Raw genomic sequence first — 21,850 nt, 5'->3', positions numbered from 1 at the left:
GAATCTGAAAAAGAATATACATATGTATATTATACATATACATATATAATGTATGCATAATGTTAGCAAAGAATTACTTTGCTAACACATATTGTAAATCAACAACGGTTCAATTAAAAAAGAAAATCCTTATTGGGAATTCCCTGGCGGTACAGTGGTTAGGACTCTGTGTTTCCACTGTGGGGGGCACGCATTCCGATCCCTGGTCAGGGAACTGAGATCCTGCATGCAACGTGGAACGGCCAAAAAGTCCTCATTGAACATTTCTTCAATAGATTATTAGCTATCTTGACATCAACTTCAAAACACCAGAACATACTTCTCAGATTTCCTAATTTCTCATAATAAACCAATATGGATTTATTATATGAGAGCATTTCTAAACATTTTTGAAGTGGTTACTTTCAAATTCTATTCCTGTCTTTGAACATTAATAGTGACTCCTGTTTTGAAAACTCTTCCACTTGACCCTGCTGCATCTTAAGTCCTTTATTCAGTCCACCAATAACCATTTGAGTACCTACTGTATACCAGGCCTTTTCCAGGTAGTGGCAACACAATTTTGAAGAAAACTTCCCAAGTCCCTGTCCTCATGGAGCTTTTATCTTAGTGGATGGAGACAAACATACAAATATATTGAGTGGTGATAAGTGACATGTACAAAAACAGAGCAGGATAACAAGGCAGCAGGTGACAATCTGGTTGGGGCCATGAGGGGGAGTGACTGATATTTTATTTTATTTTTTTGCGGTACGCGGGCCTCTCGCTGTTGCGGCCTCTCCCGTTGCGGAGCATAGACTCCGGACGCGCAGGCTCAGCGGCCATGGCTCACGGGCCTAGCCGCTCCGCGGCACGTGGGATCTTCCCGGACCGGGGCACGAACCCGTGTCCCCTGCATCGGCAGGCGGACTCTCAACCACTGCGCCACCAGGGAAGCCCGACTGCTATTTTATATAAGGTGATCAGTAAAGTCCTTTTGGACAACGTGACATTTGAACTGTCTTAACGGATGGGAGAGGGAGCCATGCAGATATATGGAAGACTAGCGTTCCAGGTAGAGGGAGCAGCAAATATTCCTGAGGCAGGAACATACTTGGCCACTCCAGGGAGGCCCGTATGCCTGTGGAGGAGTAAGTGGGGTGAACAGTGGTGGTAGGAAATAAGGTAAGAGTGTCCATTTCCCCACATATTCCCTCCTCATCCAGTCAAGTACTACACCACTCCCAATGCCTCTTGCACCCATCTCTCAGTCCCAGTCTTACTTCACGCCCTTACCATCCTTGCTTTGTTCACCTGAGGACAGCTAGTACAACATTTCCTGCACTGTAGATGCTCCATAAATGTTCGAGGATAACATATTTGAATTATCTTCTCCAGAATATGTTGTCTTGGCTGGTCCCTCATCACGCACCTAATGGAATTTGTGTCTCTGAATGTGGTTTCCTTTAGCATTATGACTTCTGGTTGAAACTTTATTGTGATGGGAAATGAAGTTATGTTCACATCCAAACTTGACAGATTAAACCACTTTTTTATTATAAGCTTAATTGGCACACAGTTCACTGAAGATACACTTCACTTTTACAGAAGCCTGTCAATAGGAAAATACATTGACGCACACAAAAATTTATATTGGTACTTCAATATAAATTTAAACAAATGCTTTCCAAAGAGAATACAGGTTATTTACGTCAAAAATTAAAGATGGCTCTTGCATGTGCCAATATCATGTATATGTTTAATTGTGTATTATGTTTAAGGCCGATGGAATCTGTAGCTAACTTCTCAGTTGGTTCCTAAATAGGTTGGAACATAATGATATTGTCTTCTTTTTAACTATACAAATGAATCATATAAAATGTTCCCTGATATGTAGCTATAAAATTATTATTTACTCCACTTAAGTCTTACGGCAACTTTAGAAGGCACTGCCTGTGAGGATGACCCTGCCCTTGAAATGTCTGTATCTTATTCTCACCAGGATACACAATTCAAATGCATAGGACTCAATGACTCCTTAGTATTTAAAAAGGTCCTCATTTCAAGGATAGAAATATATAAGATCTTAGTAAACACCGCTGAGTTTCTTAAGGGGATGGTGGGAGGGCAGTGGCAAAAAAAAACCCAGGACAGATGCTCAACAAAAAGCCGTTTGAAAATCATCATAAAAGTAAATACTTTCCATCATAGCTGTATTTTTCTAATTACTGTTATGCCAAACATTTGCCACCACAAAATACATTCATTTTTATTCTTTATTTAAATTATAATGAGTGGTGGGTGTTTCTTCCTAAATAGCCATTAAGCTCTTTGGAAATTTTAATCTACTTTACTTAAACTACTTTAATAAACAAGAATTTTCCCCTTTGATTTTTATAAGCAACTGCCATGAAGCATATTTTGAAACCACCTTTAATTTGGTAAAAAGACACTTTGGCAATGTGGGAGAGTACATGACCTTGGAAAGACCCAGCAAGTACAGTGAATGCCCATGATCTCAAGGAAAACAACAGGCTACAGAACACTCCATTTTTCTTATACTGAGCTAGAGCACAAATGTAACTGCTTAAACACAAACATCCATCTTCCACCAAATAGTAAACAGATATTTTATGTAATTATAAGATAATTCCTTCAATTCCACCAATGTAAAAATAAAACAAGTTGCAAAGATCAACAATATAGAGACTGAGGGTGAAAACAAGATGAGTCGTTCACAAGCTAATTGAAACTGCAGCCTGAGGATGCCAGACCAACATTATAAATATGAAGGAAAAGAAGCTAAATGTTTACTTATCACAAATAACTTCGGCACAAGCACCAGCTATGTTCAGATGGGCCAGCACATAGGCCAAGTATAAATGCACAGATCACAGTGAAAGAAAGCCATAAAAATCTAGCTCCCTGGCCCTTCAATCAACCCTTCAGAGCAACGGGAATCTAGCAGGGAGCCAGAAGTCCCCCTTCAGCTGCTTATACAACATTAAGCCACCCCAGGCCTCACCCCCAAGCCCTTTCCCACCAGCAACAGTCACAGTGAGCATATAATTTCTCGATCCAGTTTATCCAAGGTCTGTAGATACGGGCAATAATTTGCCCTATTTCATTTTAAAGAGAATGCTTACATAAATTAATACTCAAAGACATTGAACCATCATTTGTGTATATTCTTATTTAACATTCAAATGGTTTAGATGGCATTTTAGAAGGTCCCCTATGGTGCAAGTAAGGGTCTTTAAATTTGGATTAAACACTGATATTACGTCTAAGATCTTGAATGTGAGACTCCAGGCCTATCTATGGTAAGGCAGGTGACAGTATCTTCAGTCATTCTACATAATAAATGCACTGTTCTGTGGCTACAAAATCCTGACTACTTGAATGATCTACTGCCATGGGCTAAGGTTTTATAAGGCACTTTTGGCTATGTGAAATATTTCTCCTAACTCTCAGGCTGAAACTTAAAGAAATATTTACAAAGCTGCAGCAAAGTAATTTTAAAACTGGATGCTCTACTGATAGGTCTAACTGGGATGGTGAGAAGCAGTTTGTACACAATGCCCGTTAATTTCTCCCTGTGCCGTGCGTGTATCACCGTAGAGAAGGTCACAGACATGGGCCACCTGAATTACTGTGTAGCTCGCTGGACTCTTCAACAGCCACATGACCCCTTTTCCTTTTCTTCATTCAACTGATCTGCAGAGGTGTGACCGTTGGATCGCACCACGCCTTCAGGAATCCAGGACTTGTCCACACACCGTTCCATTCGCTTCATTATCAGGTCCAGGAGCATCTCAATCGCTTTGTTTATGTTTGTCCCATTGGCAGCGCTAGTTTCAAAGTAGGGGATTCTGGAAGACAGTGACAACTCGGGTAACAACATGTGGAGGGAAAGGACAGTGACCTTTTTGCTCTTGATAATTCAACTTAAAAAATCGGAAGCATACAAATATACAAGACAACAAAAGCACTTTGCCACACAGGCCACATTAAAAAGTGAAAAATAAAATAATTGACACTGCATTCCTAACAGACGTAAAACTTCTGGAAGTGTTTACTCCCGTTTAACAGATGATTAAGCTGCAGCTCAGAGAGATAAAGCAACGTGCCCAATTTCGTTATGCTAGAAAGTAGCGGAGCCAGGATTTGAATCCACAGCTGTTTGATTCTAGTGTAACCAACTTAAACTATAGGCTCCACTGGTTCCAAATATGCATACTTGCATGAGGATTTCCAAAACAGAAAACTCTGTTTCACTTGATACATATGGGGGGAAAAAAAAAAAAGCTGATATAAGAGAGACTTCAGAGGTCCCTGGCTGTATTTGTCAAAGGCTTTGCCACTTGTCAGCTCCAGGCTGTATTCCTGGACCACACACTTGAAGACGTTCTGAATTCCACAGCACTTCAGAGTTCCTCAGGTATTATCAATCTTAAGCATGTTTGTTTTGTTATCCCAGGACCCGAGGTTAGGTGTAATTTTTTAGTACCTCACAAAGCATCATTTCAAAACTGTAAGGCTACTTTTCACATATTCTTAAGACGTCAGTCTTGTCATGGTGGTCACCTTTCATACTCAGAGTCAGTCTTTGCAAGGGGATTAATCAATCACCTGCCAAGTTCTTCCTCTCATGAAAATAGTGATAAATTTGTATTTTCTTCAAACTGTTGATTTCATTCCCACCACTTAGTAAGGAATCTGACCAGAAATGCTCTTAGATGTAAAATCTACAAAAGAAAGTTGTTTTAGCACCTCTGGGAGCCCTGCAATTGAATTCAGTAAAATACTCCTTACATTTATAGAGACTTTAACATCCAACTCTATTACAATACTTTTCCTGAAGAATGTCTTTGTTTTCCTGTCTTCTCATAGCATGTTAACACTACATCAATGACTCTGATTACAACTTTGGTTATTCTTTCATCATTTCCTGGCTAGGAGCAGCTTCCACAGGAGAGCTTTTACAGATTTGTTTTAACCTTCTTACTACTTTTACAGATCTTTTCACAACTGTTCTGCTTCCTGTGTCACCAAGAAGCACATTAGGGGCACATGTGTAGGGATGGAAGGCTGTTTGTCCATTATGATTTCCTCAAGATGTTGCCTTATTATCTACTCGCTTCCTATGGGAGGTAACAGGCCTTGCAACTGGACTCTACAATCCTCTCCTGTTTGAGTATAGCTCTTAAAAACCGGTTGAGGAACCATCACTTCATTTGAGGATTTATCTACCTATCTGTGAGTTCTGAAGGACATGGTTGCTCCACTGATTCTACCATGACCATGTTCACAGCCCTTCATATGCTGACTCTAAAATATCTTAATCAGAGAAGGGTCCACTGGGCAAATTACATCATCTCAGTAGTTTTTAAACCTCTTGCCTGGATATCTCTTTGGTTACTGTCAGTCTTTTTTCCCTACATCTTCATCTGGTGCCTTCGCCACAAAATGAAGGTAATACATCTTTCCCATCCCCCTGGTCACATGCAGTATTTCTTTACCAAGTCTGAAGAAGACATTCTTTGTGGGGACTGAATAAATACTTATTTATCAAGTACCTATGTTATTGAGCTAAGTCCTGGGGACATTTTGTAATGCTGCCATTTTTACATGAGCTGAATTTTAGATTAAGAATTCTCAAAATTTAAATACTTAGATTTTCTCCATCGTGCTCCTTCTCAATTATACCCATGAAGAATCATTTAATATCTGCAGAACATTTCTTATACTTAAGGAGAAGGCTTGATCATTCTATCACCATTCAGAAAGCTATTGTTTAATGGAAAAGCAACTGAAAAACTCATCTCTCCCTCAGAGAATAATGGGCTGAAATTGGAAATACAAAAATAAAAAAGTAGCTGAGCAGTAAACTTTCTTGTAAATACTAGTCATAATAGTGTACATCTTACTTTTAAAATTTCCTCAAAGTCAATTAAAAATACCTTTCCAGCTATAGAGTCCTCAGCCTCAATGAATTCCTCAACAGGATCTCCATTAAGCTATTTCTACTTTCCATAGTTTCTTCCATCTCAGCTCCTGGTAATTACCTCACTATAATTTTTAAGGCATAAATGAGAAAGCACAGTTGAAAATACTTTTTAAAAAATAATAAAACCTATGCATTGAAGTTACAGACAGTTTGGAGAATAGTTAAAAGCCATAACCTCTGGAGCCAGCCTGCCGGGATTCAAATCCTAGTACGACTCCTTACCGACTGTGTAGCCCTGGCAAGCTATTAACATCTGTGCCTCAGTTGCCTTATCCATAAAACTAGATAATATCAGTATCTTCCTATTAAGGATTAAATGAGTTAACATTTCAAGCACTTAGAAATGCGCAATTTCTGACAAATGTGTCATTGATAAACATTTCTTATTTCCAACGCAGTAATGGGTTAGGTTACAAAAGTTTGTTTTTAATTTTGTTGTTTAAAACTTAGGACACAGAAACAATGTCACTGAATCATGGAAAATCATAGCTCCAAGAGACCTCAGCAAGATTATAAACATTAAATTTCCAGACTAGCCCATAAGCATTGATTTAATCCACAATGTAGCTGATATACAATCCTGCCCTAAATTCTGGTAAACTGAACCATGCTTCCCTACGTCAGAGATGGCTCACTCAGATCTGTCCTAGCCAAAATGTTTCATGCTTCAAAGCATTTGTCTCCCTCCAGTCCCTGTCAAACCGTAAGGGGTTCCTTACTGCCCCCAAGTGATCATCACTAAATGCTGAGAGAAAATGGATCTTACTTTACTGATCAATACTGAAGTATAAATGACTGGTGCCTCTAGCAGAACTATGAGCTATTCTCTATTTACTAACTTCAGCAAATATTTAATTGGTATAATTTCAGGGTATATGAGTGAAGGTGTACTTTTTTTTGTTTGTTTGTTTGTTTGTTTTTTTGCGGTACGCAGGCCTCTCACCGTTGTGGCCTCTCCCGTTGCCGAGCACAGGCTCCGGACGCGCAGGCTCAGCGGCCATGGCTCACGGGCCCAGCCGCTCCGCGGCATGTGGGATCTTCCCGGACCGGGGCACGAACCCGTGTCCCCTGCATCGGCAGGTGGACTCTCAACCACTGCGCCACCAGAGAAGCCCAAAGGTGTACATTTTTAAGTCACTCATATTAAAAGAGGTACAGTATTAATGAGATGTAGTTTAGAGTTATAATTCAAATTCTAGTAACAAACTAAAAATATATTTACTGGCCATTTGTGAATCTTCAGGTGATGTGACCAGGAGTCAGGTTAACAGCCTTAAAATCTTTGGACTAATCATTCAGAGTCTTCTGAGCAATTGGGGCAACACGGTTTTTGTTTCTATAGGAATAAATGAATGCTAGAGATCACTCCTCTCTACTCTCAGTTCTTTGAGCTGCCAGACGAAAAGCAAACTAGATGAGATGCACATCAAAGACCCTGAATTAAGACTTCTGTTCCAGCATAAAATGATGCCCCAGACACAGAAATGTGCCTTGTGCTCACATTTGAAAATTGGACTTGCTCAGCTTGTCCTAAGGGCATAGGAAGTCTAGCAGATGGAGTCAGTCATATTTTTACGTCCATATCTTCCTGATGCTCACTTTTAGAAGGCATTCGGGCTACTTTATCTGAACAGTTCTCCGCGTCTGTAAAGAGGTGTAACAGTGCTTCGTGGGGTCTTGATAAGGAGGCAATAAGATAATACACGTAAAGGGTTTAACACAAGCCTAGCATCCGCAAGTGCTCAATCAGTGTCCATCTAATGGGGTTCTCTTCTTCTCTAAAAATAATATTTTGCTTTTCCTAAAACTTTCTAGGCAAAAATTTAGTAATCTTAGCTTAAATTCAAGAGGATCAATTGTCCCCCTTTTAAGCATGGAGACAGGTGTGTTGTTCCTTCTCGCCACATGGTGGTACTAGAGCAGCATGACTAGGGAGCAGTCCCGCCAAACATTTGAAAAAATCATGTGCAGCTAATTGATATCTGTAAACGAGCACTTAATGACATTTTGGAACACATGCAGAACACAAATTTTGATGTGCTTTTAATAAATCGATAAATCACAAATTTTTAAATTAAAAAATAATGAGCAAAGCGAAAATTAGGGTGGGCATTATCATTTGCAGCTTTTCACCGAGACACCTATATCCAGCTCGTGTCATAGGTTAGGACCCACATTTTTAGATGTTTTCTTTTCCATGACTTATTTCTACAACACTAGAAGATCTTAGATCCCAGGAATGAAAGCAAGTGTATTTGGTGATTCTGTCCAATGGTTCTAGATATTTGGCTCACGTGTGGATCCAGAAATTAGGAAGATATTTTTCACTAAAGTAAGAAGTGAGTCTCACTACTCTTCATGGCCTGTTGGCTGGTAAATGAACAAGCATTTACAGGAAAGAGTGAGTGTATAAACTGTTTCAGCCTGGGAGATTGTGCCCAAATGAAATTCAGGTCCTCCTACTGAGTTCTTTGGGGCTCTGGAAATCAGCCGTATCTGTTTAGTTGCAGCTTATGTGTGTGGTTTTAAAATGTGCCCAATGATACGCCATTAATTTATTTCTTGAATAAGGGTTGGATGTCCACAAATTTTCAAAGAATAAAAAACTATTAGAGATCAAGCTATTCATACATTTCATCTAGTTCAGACTAGATAAGACACTGACAGCAGTATGCTGAGCTAAGCCACTTGAAATCCCAGAAATGGTCTGTACTCATATTACTAATGTTGTAAATCAATGTTTTTAACACATCCTTCATTCAAGAAACTCTTCAGCACCCTTCTCAGCACTAGCCAGCAGTCTCCAGTGGGGGAAAAATGTTGTCTTATATTTGCTGCCCCTAAGAATAGATCTTAAAAGCTCTCATCACAAGAAAACAAAATTGTAACTACATGGGACTTTCCTGGTGGTCCAGTGGTTAAGACTCTGCACTTCCACTGCAGGGGGCACGGGTTCCACCCCTGGTCTGGGAACTAAGTTCCCACATGCTACCAGGAGTGGCCAGAAAAAAAAAAAAGGAAAATAAAATTGTAACTACATGCGGTGATGGATGTTAACTAAACTTACTGTGGTGATCATATCACAATATATACATAAATCAAATCGTTAAGTTGTATACCTAAAACTAATACAATGTTATATATCAATTATATCTCATTTTTAAAAAATTTGCTGACTCTTTCTTTGCACAGCACATGTGAAATACATACTTTCAATTATCATACTTTCATCATATTCATAATCTCTATTTCCCTCGACCCTGAATCAAAAACAAAAGGCTTATATTGACCCCCAACTATCTTCTGTGAATAAAGAGGGTAGAAGGATGCTTAGATGCAACCATTTCCACTCACAATAAAGTCCTTTCCTACCCAGTTGTGGCTGGTGCTCCTTTGGTACCAATCCCAGTGTCCCTGCCCAGTCTGTATCAAAGCTGATGTCATTAACTGTGCAAGAGAAAAAAATCCTCCTGCATTTAGCATGGATTTTCCGATGTTAAGTCATTGAGCGCATTTCCCTTCTCCAAGCATGGCACAAGTAGACACCTGCTTCATATTCTGTGCATAATGATCTTGTCCAGCTCTGCTGTCAAGGAAAATATCTGCCAGCATGCACAGCTCATAGTAACTTGACATCTACACAGGTGGTTCTCAAAGTGTTATCCTCAATCACTAACAGCAGCAGCATCTAGGAATCAGCTAGAAATGTAAAATGTGGGGCTTCATCCCAGACCTACTAAATGAGAAACTCAGTGGGACAGCGTTCAGGTGAAGCTGGAGCACACTAAAGTCTGAGATCCAACAGTATCATCTAAAAGACGAATGTTGTCAATGTTGCATTCTGCTTTCTCTTTTAATATATTTGTCACTGACTTTGTAGCTATTTTTAAAAGTATTTCAGCAACAGTGTGAACTATAATAGTTTTGACTGGCAGAAGTAGAAATTTGAATAACCCTCTGTTTTGCTCTCTTCTCCGATTTCATTGACAATATTATTCAATATTACATACTAGAAAGCATTATTTTGTAGTTGTTCTAAAAAACGTGGCTGCTTTACAGGGCACATCGCTTTGTTGTGTTAGGAAGTGACCTAAGAGCTTCACATTACAATTTAACCACGTTTTATAGCAAAAAAAAAAAAAAGGTAATTAGGGGTGAAGGGATTCTTAGTCTACTAAAAATAATTTTTTGAATATTCATCATCATGCATCCAATTCACCCTTTCTACTTTGGGCTGCTGCATGAAGCCCGCATTCTCAGATTTCCTTGTCCCAGCAGACACAGATTTATGTTCCATATTTGCACTGTAACATGTTTTTATTAGGTTTGCAAAGTTTTTCTGAGACATAGTCTTTCACTCTCCAAATGCACGTACATTTCAGAGAACCACCTGTGAACCAATGACCCATTTTTATGAACTGAGGAGAGAAGGCAATACGATAGTAACAAAAAATGCAAATTTATCAGACAACATACAAAAGATATGAAGATATGCCGTAAACTACTGTTTTCTGAGTGTTAGCACATAGATGGACTAACCAACATAGTCCTCTAGTGCATGTGCAACCAATGAAAATATTACGATTATTAAAAATGAAAAGAAGATGTCTGTGAAAATAATCATTAAACTTATATGTTCAAATTTGTGAAATGCATGTGAACCAAATTTCCCCTTTACACCTTCCTCTTAAACTGCCAAACAGCCTACAGAACTCTATTTTATGCTTCCTAAATCCTGAGGGATGTCCGTTTCCACCCCTTTCCATTCTTCAATAATTTCAATTATCTTATCTGCTAATCTCTCCTCTCCTTATTTTAACTCAGCTCAGAAACTTTACATTGAGTCCCTCTTATGAAATACTCCCCAGATCTTCCAACCTGGGCACAGAGGGAAGACAATCCCTGTTATCCCCAGATCCCCCATATAGTCAGAAAGCAACGCCAGGCTCTTTCATACCAGGCAGGAGATGGAATCCTAAGAACCTGCCCAGAGGAAACAAGCAAAGGGCTGAAGAAGGCCAGAGGGGTAAGAAATCAATCCAGACTCCCCAACAAAGCTTGAGAATGTGCTTGTTTGATCCAGCTAACTCCCCTAGCTGCCCTATTTTTTTTTTTTTTTTTTTTTTGGTCTTTGCAAACACACTTCTCAAAAGCATGGTCCACAGTTTCCGTTGCTTCATCACTTACTTCCTCCTCACCCCCTTGCAACACAGCGCCCAGCTTCAACACTTCAGAATCCTCCATGATATTTGATCCCTCCCTCTTTCCTTCCACTACTTTACACAAAGTGCATCTCATGAGAGGAGGGGACATATCAGGTGATCAGAATCGCCTGCAGGGCTCTGTCAGCCTCCATTTCAGAATCACCTCCGTCAGAGGTTCTCAACCTCTGCTCACAAAAATCACATGGAGAGCTTTTAAAAGATACCAGTGTCCGGCCCCCACTCCCTATCTGTGGTGGCTTTGCAATCTGTCAGCTTGGCTAGATTGAACAACACTTCCCAGAATTCCCTTCCCAGTCAGGGTGGACCACAGAGAGATGCAGCGGGGGGGATGCAGAGGGCGGAAGTGAAGGAGCAGCCATTCTGCTCATACATCGACGCTTCTCCACTAGCTCATCTCGTTGGCACAGACCAGTGACCAGACCTGCCCCCTTTCCACCTTCCCCTCGATCCTCCTTCAGCTTCTCCAACTCCTGGGCCAGGTGTGTGTGTTTAGCTCTGTGGCAAAGGGTCTTGGCTTCTGTAGGACACCCACACCATCCAGGTCAGAAGCCATAAGAAGTGATACAAGTTTCAGTCCATCATTACGGGTCCCAGCTGGTTCTGGCTCTCCGCCACTTCAAATCCATCTTCCCCTCTGACTGCCTGCCCTGTGGGCTCCAGAGTCAGACACAAAGCAACACTTTACAAAGGCTGCCCAACAGCTCTCCACTTCACCCCACTCGTCATCCCCAGACTGACCTGGGAAAGTACTCATAACAGCCCTCCACGTTTGAAGGCTTTCGGCAACTTCCTGTGTCCCAGGAGATCAAGTCCACTCTTCTTACCTGGCGTTCAAAGCTCTCCAAACTCTGGCTCCTTCCCACCGGGCCTTCCACTCCCCCCACCACCCCCGGTGTGAACCCCATCGTTGAGTGCTTTCCGAACTCAATCAGCCCAAGGAAGAACAAAGCAGGGGCCACATAAGGAAAAGGGAAAGGGCCTCCTCTGGCCTCCTCGGGCTTGCCTAACAACAGAGGCCGCCAGCCTGGTAACGCCCCTACACACAGCCTGCCTATCTCTTTATCTCTTTATCTCTCTCTCTCTCTCTCTCTCTCTCTCTCTCTGTCTGTCTCTCTCTCTTTCTCTCTCTCTCTCTCTCTCCCCTTCCTTCTCTACCCTACTTGCTGCCTCCCACTTATATTAAGGGTAATTAATACATACACATTTGCATTCTCATTATATTAGAGGCAGAAAGAAAGTAAAGCACAAATTGTTTTGTAGACGTGCCCCAGGCACCTTAATTAGCAGCGGCTGACCCCTTCTCTCATGTCCAGTTAATGCTGCTGCTACTACGAACCTATTCCCTGAGCTAAAGGAGGAAGACAGTATTTAGTTGATTCTCCAGCACAAAAACACAGCTTAAACCAAAGGGGATCTTCACAGTCCTCTCCCAGCACAGGTATTCCAAAGCCAATAAGGCCTTCTTGTCTGCAGGAGCTCTCTACAGCAGCACAGGAACTGGCTTTGAAATTTCCTCGCTGAATATAGAGAATTTCCTTATCCTGGGTGTCTCTTACCTGCATCTTGGAAAGGAGGCCTTACATAGTTAGGGCATTTGACCTCAAAGCTTTCTTCAAACACCAAGAGATTGAGAAAAACGGTACTGAAGTGCTGAATGAGGGCCCTCGCCCACTGCTGTTGCTATGGTTCCCATATCATATAATATTAATATGCAAAGTAGGTATTTGACACCTCCCCCCAAGGGCTACATCTCAGTGTTTCAATTTTTTGCTTTTGCCCCTTTTGTTATCCATTCATATGCAAATGTTTGTATTGGAAACTTGCTCTGTAGATTCCTCCACAAAAATACTCACCCATACTTCTCCGCAAGTCCTCTGGCTTCTTCCTCTTTTACTACTCTTTGGTCTTCCAGATCACTCTTATTTCCACATAACACTATATCTGGGTTTTCACAATATGCATGCATTTGTAGCTGGCCTATTAATATAAGAAAATTTATTATAGGTAAGTAATGTAAGTCTATGATCAGTGGAGAATACATGCAAAAGTGGTTTGAAACTGTAAATGGATATACAGATATAAGGAACTGATATAATTCTTTCAAAGCACCAAGACCTTAAGCTATAAAACTAAATGGATGGGACAGAGATGTAAAACTAATCCTACCCTTATGCACATACCCCAGCTTATTTATATCGGAGAGGAATGGGAGAATTTGTTCTCTCTCCAAAAGTTATGTACACACACACACACACACACACACACACACACACACGCATACACATACAACATAGCTGTCTCTCTTATGAAGGCCATTTGAAAAAAAAAAAAAACACTTGGAGGATTTACTAGTGCTTATGGCTAATCTTAAAGCTCTGATTTTCATATATTTTCTCTCCACAGCAATGACATTTTAAAACAAATTGTCTTTCTATAAACTAACCTATTTCCATCTGAAATGTTTTTCACATTTTCCTATTATCCTAAGGCAGAATCAATTTATCTAAAACAAACAAAATATAGGATCAAATGAAGATAGAAAACCCAGAATAAATAGTAAATGATTCTGTCACCAGAACCAAGAAGCAGGAGACTACAATTCTTACTCCATAGCTGCTATTTCTTTTCACCTGAAAACCTGTAAATAGGCAATAATTTTTAATAGCAGTTAAATCAAGGGAACTTCAACTAAGCTAAAGAGCTTAATCTCCCCAAGAAGGAAAATAAAGCCTTATTTCTTCCTCATCACACTCCACAATGAAATGAAAGCAACCCAAACTTGCACAATAAGACATCCTCAAAAATGTGCGGCTTAATTTATTTTTTATCATGGTTAACCAGAAAAGTGTTGACATTTTAGTTCCTCATTATAAAGTCACGTTCGCTATATCTTATCATGAGAAAGTCAAATCGGCAAGTATTTACTGAGCAATAAGGGAGGCCTGATACTTGGTGCAGAATTCAGGGCACTGACCTTCGCCCTCAAGGGATAGTTAGGGGAAACAAGACCTATACAGGCAAGACCAAACTGTGTACCATTTCCAACAAGAGCCGAGACCTTTCTTTCCTCCAGGCTGTTACACATGCTGTCCCCACACCCTTGAATACCCAAACACAACCTTCCTTCAGGGACTCCCAACCCTTCCTTTAAGACTTGCCTCTCAGTTACCTCTACTGTGAAACCTTTCTGGTCTCCAGAGAGACCCTGTGCTCTGTTAACACCGTGTCTATTCAGTGTCATGGTTATGAGCATGAACTCAGGACTCAGGGTGTCTAAGGTTGAATCCTGGCTCTGCCATTTACTAGCTGTGTGGCCTTGAGGAAGTTATGTGGCCACTCTGTGCCTCAGTTTCCTCATCTGTAAATGGTGATAATGACGGTACTTACTTCATAGGGTTTAGGTGAGGATTAAATGAGTTAATTCAGCAACTCTTCAGGTAAGGTCCATGGACCAGCAGCCTAACCATCACCTGGGAACTTGTTAGAAATGCAAATTCTCAGGTACCACCCCAGATCTACTGAATCAGGAAGGCTGGGTTTCAGGCCTGGAATCTGTGTTTTAACAAGCCCTCTGGGGGGATCTAGATGCATGCTTGCACTTGACAATCATTAAGTTAATATAATAAAGAATTTAGAGCTGCTGTGTATTACCAGTAGCAATGTTTAATAGTATTTACTTTGAGGAGTCTGGGAAGTACGATAATTGATAATTTTTCTTTTTCTTTTTTCCCAACTTTTCTACAAAATCTGTGAATTACTTACCGTGGGTTCGATCCCCGGTCCAGTAAGATCCCACATGCTGTGGAGCAACTAAGCCTGTGTGCCACAACTACTGAGCCCGCGTGCCACAACTACTGAGCCCAGGCACTGTAACTACTGAAGCCCGTGTACTGGGGCCCACGTGCTGCAACTACTGAAGCCTGTGTGCCTAGAGCCTGTGCTCCGCAACAAGAGAAGCCACCGCAATGAGAAGCCCATGCACTGCAACGAAGAGTAGCCCCCACTCACCGCAACTAGAGAAAGCCCGTGCGCAGTAATGAGGACCCAACACAGCCACAAAAGAAAAAAAGGTAAATTAGGGACGTCCCTGGTGGTCCAGTGGCTAAAGACTCTGTGCTCCCAATGCATTGGGCCCGGGTTCGATCCCTGGTCAGGGAAAATAGATCCCACATGCCGTAACTAAGAGTTCGCATTCTGCAACTAAAGATCCTACATGCCTCAACTAAGACCCGGCACAGCCAAATAAAAAAAATTTTTTAAGTAAATTGATTAATTCTTTTAAAAAAATCTCACTAAGGAAAAAAGCACATACATAAATAACTACAACGAGAGGTGGTATGTGATACGGACCCTGTAAGTAGTACAAAAGGTAATAGGAGTTAAGAGGAAAGAAAAAATTTAATCCAACAAAGTTGTCACAGAAAATTTCATGGAGGCCATATTTTGCTATATTTTAAAGAAAAAGTAAAACTCTACTTTTTAAGGAAATGGGAGTGGGTGTGAGGAGGGCTTTTCAGACAGAGGGAATAACAGGAATAAAAATATAAAGGCAAAAATACGTTAAAAATATACCTGCTGGGCTCTTGTCCCATTTATGTGAGGCTACAGAAGAAAAGTTTAGAAATATAGGCTGCTTTAGAGTTTCCCTACAAAACACGCTGCCTGTGGGCATGACTGCCTCCTCCTACAAGCTCCAGAAAGACAGGTGAGTGATAAAACCTATCTGATTCCTCTCAGATTTCAAATTCAGGCCCAGAGGACACAGCTCTCTATTCAGTCTCCTAAACTCAGCAGGGATCACCTTGGGACTCTTACCCCTTGCCCAAGACGGCATGGACAGATCTTGGGTCAAGGGAGAAGGGACTGCAATGCAGCTCTGGAGAAGCAAAGGGAGGGGGCAGACCTGCTTCCTCCCCCTGGGCCTTCAGCGCCCAGGACTCAGCTACCTGCTCAATGCAACACTGCCTCTGTTCTTCTATCACCATTAGTGTGTATATATATATATATATTTTTTTTAATTTGACCAAAAAAAAGAAGAAATGAATGATCCCTCTAATAGTCAAAATACTAACAGGAAGAGGAAAAATAAAATGTATAGATAATTAACAAATTTTTATTCCTAATTAAGATTTGCTATTACCACCTCTGACACTGAACCTTATACCATTTTTTTAAAAACGGGGCTGGAGGGAGGAGAATACTTTCCATTGAAGATGCGAAATCTCCAATATGCATGTTTTCTTTACCTAACTGGGCAAAAAGAATTCTTTTACACTATAAGGAAAACATAAAATAATACATACATACACATAATTTCACATCATTTTGTTCTTCATCTAACTAGCCATAAAGCCCAAATGGACAAGATTTATCTTGTCCAGAGTTTCAGTTTCTGCCAGTGAAAAATAGGTGGGTTGATGCTCTTTCGATGCTAAGATTCTATGAGCCCATCTCTGACAACAATCCTTATAAAGTGCTTGACTTAAGAAAGCCCCAGAATTTGTTCCGATGATGCAGAGGAGAGAATGATGAGCAAGGAATGAGGATAAGAGATTAGAAATAGCCACCACCCTTCAATTGTAAGGGTGTGTGACTCAGGCAGGCATTTAACGGAGTGAAGCCCAGTAAGCATGACTAAATTGGGGAACCTATATTTAAAGTATTAAATAGCTCTTCAACTCTTAGTGATCAACTTAGTTGAGAAAGAACATAAAGGGCCACTGAATCAAGGGGGAAAAAAGGCCGCTGAATCAAAAGCCAAAAGCTCCATGTCATTGGACAAGTATGTTACTCTGTGAGGCTCAGCATCTTCATCCTAAAATCAGGACACACCACCTCCCTGCATCTGCTCACAGGGGGCACGTGGGGATCAGGCACAAACTACGTGAAAATGCTTTGAAAACCACAAGGCACTAAAAAATTACTTATTTAAAAACGCTTTTTTTTTTTATTTTTAAAAATTGTTTATTTTTGGCTGTGTTTGGTCTTTGTTGCTGCGCGCGGGCTTTCTCTAGTTGCGGCGAGCAGGGGGCTACTCTTTGTTGTGGTGCACAGGCTTCTCATTGTGGTGGCTTCTTTTGTTGTGGAACATGGGCTCTAGGCTCACGGGCTTCAGTAGTGTGGCATGTGGGCTCAGTAGTTGTGGTGCAAGGGCTTAGGTGCTCCACGGCATGTGGGATCTTCCTGGACCAGGGCATGAACCTGTGTCACCTGCATTGGCAGGCGGATTCTTAACCACTGCACCACCAGGGAGGTCCCTCATTTTCTAAAATAAGGTCTTCTACTATAAAAACCACAGCCCATTACCCTTTCATAATACAAAAACTCCAAATTCTTAAGTAGTGGGTGTTTCGAAATAAGTGTTTTCACTTTAAAGATTTGGATGTTAAGAATTTAACATCACAGCCCTCTCAATAGATTCTCTAAGGTAACACTAATACAACCAACAGAGGAAAATGTACATTTGCAAGGCAAGAAAATGATACATTTGGTCAAGTAGCAGGATTTTAAATGGCTACTATAACCAATCATGTAAGAGATTAGGCTGTCTCCGAAGAGCCAAAATGCAGGTCCATATATATTGTGCTGGGGACCACTCTGGCCAATGCAGTTCTAGAGGTTTCTATGACAGGATCCTCCTGGTAAATGCTCTGGCCCTAAAAGTAGAAAGGGGCCTCTAAATACAGAAGAGACATGGAGCCAGGGGTAGGGTCCATTAAGTTTTCAAAAGGGTCAATGTAATATATGTTTTAAACCCTGGGATGGTAAAATACCTGATAGCACTTCTCTAGGCTTCTATTTCCTCATCTATAAAATGCAGATGAGAGTCCCCTTTGTGGAAAAGACTGATGAAGAGATTACACAGAAGGCACTCCTTGTATCTAGAGTGCAGGATGCACTCAACAAATGAAAGTGAGCATGACTAGGGAAAGCAGAGTATTTCAGTTATCTTCACCCCTAAACTAAGAGCCTTGCTCCTTTAAACAGCATCTTAAACAGCACTAGGAGCTCTTACAGAACAACTTACAAAAGAAGTAGAATATAAAAGGGATTTTATTGCAGGGAGTGGGAAGCAAGAGGCAGGGAGACTATTAACACTTACTTATCCAGTTTCTGACACTGAGGAAACTTTGCTCATTTGTCAGATCAAAAAGCAGAAGAAACCCCATAGCATCTCTGAAGAATGCAGTTGTCAAGCTGCGGAACCTGGGAACATAAAGCAGATTGGTCACCTAAACCATGGCCCCACCCTTGAGAAATAAAGCCACCAGCAGTGCCCTCAGCCTCTTACAATAGTTCATCAAAAACAAGTTAGATGTTTAATAACATGCCGCTGTTTCTAGTAACTTCACATTATATGTGCACATTATACACGCATAAATCTTATTTGTGCAAGATTTACTGTATTACATTAATAGATAATTTCAACAGTGTAAAATTATGTACATAATCAATGATATTGGATAGCATACAAAATATAGTAAATAGTTATCTAGAGCAAGAAAGAATATGTGAAAACAAATCTAGACTTTCGAAAATGCCAACAATTATCCAAAGTTAAACGTGCCATTTCCTTTTAAAATAAAGACCATCTGTGTAAACTTTTAAAAAATTTTAAATAAGTTAGATGATGATATTCCAAACATGTATATTACAGTTATTTATCTAACTGATAAAAGTTTATGTGTTAATAATAGGCCATGTGATTTAAAAACCCAGCCTGCTGGACAGGGATGACAAGAACTAGCTTGTGATTCCTTAGTCTCAGCCAAGAATTTATTGTACAATTAAGAGTTAAATAGGCCAAAAGCAATGGTGCTTGCTGTGTTTGTCTTCTTTGCCCTGTGAAAGCTTGACTTGATTGAACATCACAATGTGTTCCATGACCTTTTAATGTTCAGTCTCTAAAGAAATCTCTTATCTCTCAGAACCATTTCTTTGGCTTTAAGGTGGGGATAGTATCGCCACAGTCTCCCCTTTCTTGGTACTCTCTCCACCAAGGATTTATCCTGCTCTCTCCTCTCTCTCTCCCCCTCTAGTAGCAGGTTTTCTCTTATTTTGCTTTTATGCAAAGCCTGCAACTGACAGGCATAGGCTCCAGGGAAGAAAATACTGGTATGAATCTGTCATCTAATCTGCTCTAATTGATGATGAATCTGTCATCTAATCCGCTCTAATCCGCTCATCTAATCCGTTTCCTCAAATACCTCTAATCCATGTTTTTACAAAAAGAGTACTTATCTTTCAGAGATACGTACCAAAATAGTTATGAATGAAATAATTTGGGATTTGCTTCAAAATAATTGGGCGGTGGGGGTGGTGAGAAAAGGTGAGGAATATACGTGAAGTACGATGGGCCACAACTTGATGGCTGTTGAAACCAGGGAATTAGTACCTGAGTTCACTGTACTCTCCTCTCTACTTCTGCATATACTCGGAGTTTCCCATGATAAAAAGTTAAACAAACAAAATCCTTCAAGGAAATTGTGAGAGATAACATAGCTATAGCTAACTAAAAGCAACTTCAAACAGACTTCTGGTTGACAAGGGGGGAGAGGGGTGGGGGAGGGATGAATTGGGAGTTTGGGATTAGCAGATGCAAACTATTATAAACAACAAGGTTCTATTATATAGCACAGAGAACTATATTCAATATCCTGTGATAAACCATAATGGAAAAGAACATAAAAGAGAATGTATATATATATTTGTATAACTGAATCACTTTACCATACAGCAGAAATTAACACAACACTGTAAATCATCTATACTGCAATTTTTAAAAAGTAACTTCATATGAAGATTTCATGTGACATTTTTGTCAAGCAACCTCTGACTATATAAATTAATTCCAATGAGATTTTCTACTAGGTTTCAACAATCAGGTAAGAATAATGCATACAACTCTACAGCTTTCTTTGTGGTTGAGTAAACAGCAAAAGCAAATGGAGAAAAGTATACAGGTCTAAAAAAAGGGTGGGAGAAAAAGAAGAAAGTCCATAAGTAAAAGGGTCCATTTTGAAAAGGATTCATTTTTCCTTTGACCTTGTATGAAATAAAGCCACCATTATCAGCTCAGACTGATACATTTCCTGCTAATTTGGCAGCATGTCTTATCCAGGTGCAAATCAACTAATCAGCTGGCCTTTTCCTGCTCAGGTCACTGTGTGAAGAGCGCAGCTGTTTTTCCCCTTTCCTCCAGTAAGGAGCACGTAACTGAAGATCTCATACCTCTCCTGCCCTGCTGTGTCCCATAACTGCAGGTGGATTCTCTGGCCTCTGCCAATGGCTCCATCTGGTCCATTGGCTCTGTACACCTAAAATGGAAAAATGAAAGAGAAAAAGAGAACTTCTGAGAGAACTTCTTCTCACTTTCCTATTCAGTACAACTCCCCTAAGCATCTAAACTTCTAAAGGAAATCCCATCTGGAATACAATCTTATTTGTATTTTATTCCAAATAATCGTCTTTGGGTAACACAATAATTTGTATTAAATGATGTATGTACATTATATATCTTTATAAATATATTACAAAATATACAAGTAATACATAATTTGTATTAAAAAATAATAATCAGCTCACCTTTCCTCAAAGTCCCCTCAGGTCACTAGTTTCAGGAAATATTACCTTCTCCCCATCCTATCTTTAAAAAGTACTCTTAAAACAATTTTATAGGAAGGGCCTCTGAAAATCTCTTCCTCCATCAAAGCAATAAAAACACTGGCAAAAATAGTCAAAATCAACTTTTTCCAAACCCTTAAAATTAACAAAGGCTTGCAACATTCCAAGGAGCACCTATTCAAGAAAAACAGCTGAATATCAGTAAAAAATTGTAAATTTTGTGCCTTTTTAACTAGTCCTATTCCCATTCCCCCTCCCCAGCTCCACTGTAGCCTTGAAAACCAACAGACGCACAACTACAGTAGCTGTGAAAACCATCAGTGCAGCAACCACTGGAGGAAGGAGAGGCAGAACAGGTTTGGAGTTCCCCAAAAGTCTCATCCCCAGAGTAGTGTCTGAAATCTGCCTGTAAAGCTCCATTCCCAAGTCTTGTCTTTATTTTATCTGACTTAACTTGCTCTATGAGAAAACCCCATCCTTAGACCATTTATTGAAAGCAATCAGCAGCAATTATTTACCATCACAGCTACCAAAGGCAGCAAGACCAGTTGGACCTAATCTAACCCAAAATCTTAAAGATATGAGATGTCCACAGAGAGATTTGAAAAGTTTCAAAATATTCCTTGGAACCTACTAGGCCAGGTTCATGTACATGGTTGTACATATGTCCAGGAAAGACCTAAAAATGCCCTAATCTCTCACCTTTGGCTGACCTTGAGACTCTTCTCAAGCAGAAGTGAAGGCTAAGGCAGAGTTGTGAACTGCCTGCAGGAGCATTAAGCAAACATCCCAGCACACACACACACAGAGTCCCTCAGAGAAAGCTGAGAGATATACTGGCTCAAGAATTTAAGAAACTTTCTGTCCACTCATTAGCTGACCACTAAGTTAACTAAGCAGAGACTTCAGTAGCTGCACGTAACAAGAAATACAGACTTCACAGAATTAGCCCAAGAACATCACTAAACAAACAGTGATGACAAAAATAAAGGGGAAAAACAAGAAACCCTTG

General features: G+C 40.3%; 1 protein-coding gene across 3 annotated transcripts in view; it reads right to left on the bottom strand.

The window, feature by feature from the left end:
- Positions 1 to 1,511: 1,511 nt before the first annotated feature.
- Positions 1,512 to 21,850, bottom strand: part of RAB27A (RAB27A, member RAS oncogene family) — a 73,385-nt gene continuing 53,046 nt past the window's right edge. For 2 of the 3 annotated variants that reach the window (XM_022579540.2, XM_022579541.2), the window contains 4 exons: positions 20,446 to 20,531; positions 18,317 to 18,420; positions 13,068 to 13,191; positions 1,512 to 3,851 (listed from right to left, as the gene is read on the bottom strand). In XM_022579540.2, coding sequence (XP_022435248.2) covers positions 3,653 to 3,851; positions 13,068 to 13,191; positions 18,317 to 18,420; positions 20,446 to 20,531 — 513 coding nt within the window. In that variant the 3' untranslated portion in view covers positions 1,512 to 3,652. The other variant, XM_089907178.1, reaches the window with a different exon arrangement.

Source organism: Delphinapterus leucas, chromosome 2, assembly GCF_059928025.1.
Source record: "Delphinapterus leucas isolate spDelLeu-1000000601 "Yukka" chromosome 2, BTC_Dleu_Yukka2, whole genome shotgun sequence".
Taxonomy (NCBI): Eukaryota; Metazoa; Chordata; class Mammalia; order Artiodactyla; family Monodontidae; genus Delphinapterus; species Delphinapterus leucas.
This window is presented reverse-complemented; position numbering and strand designations above follow the sequence as displayed.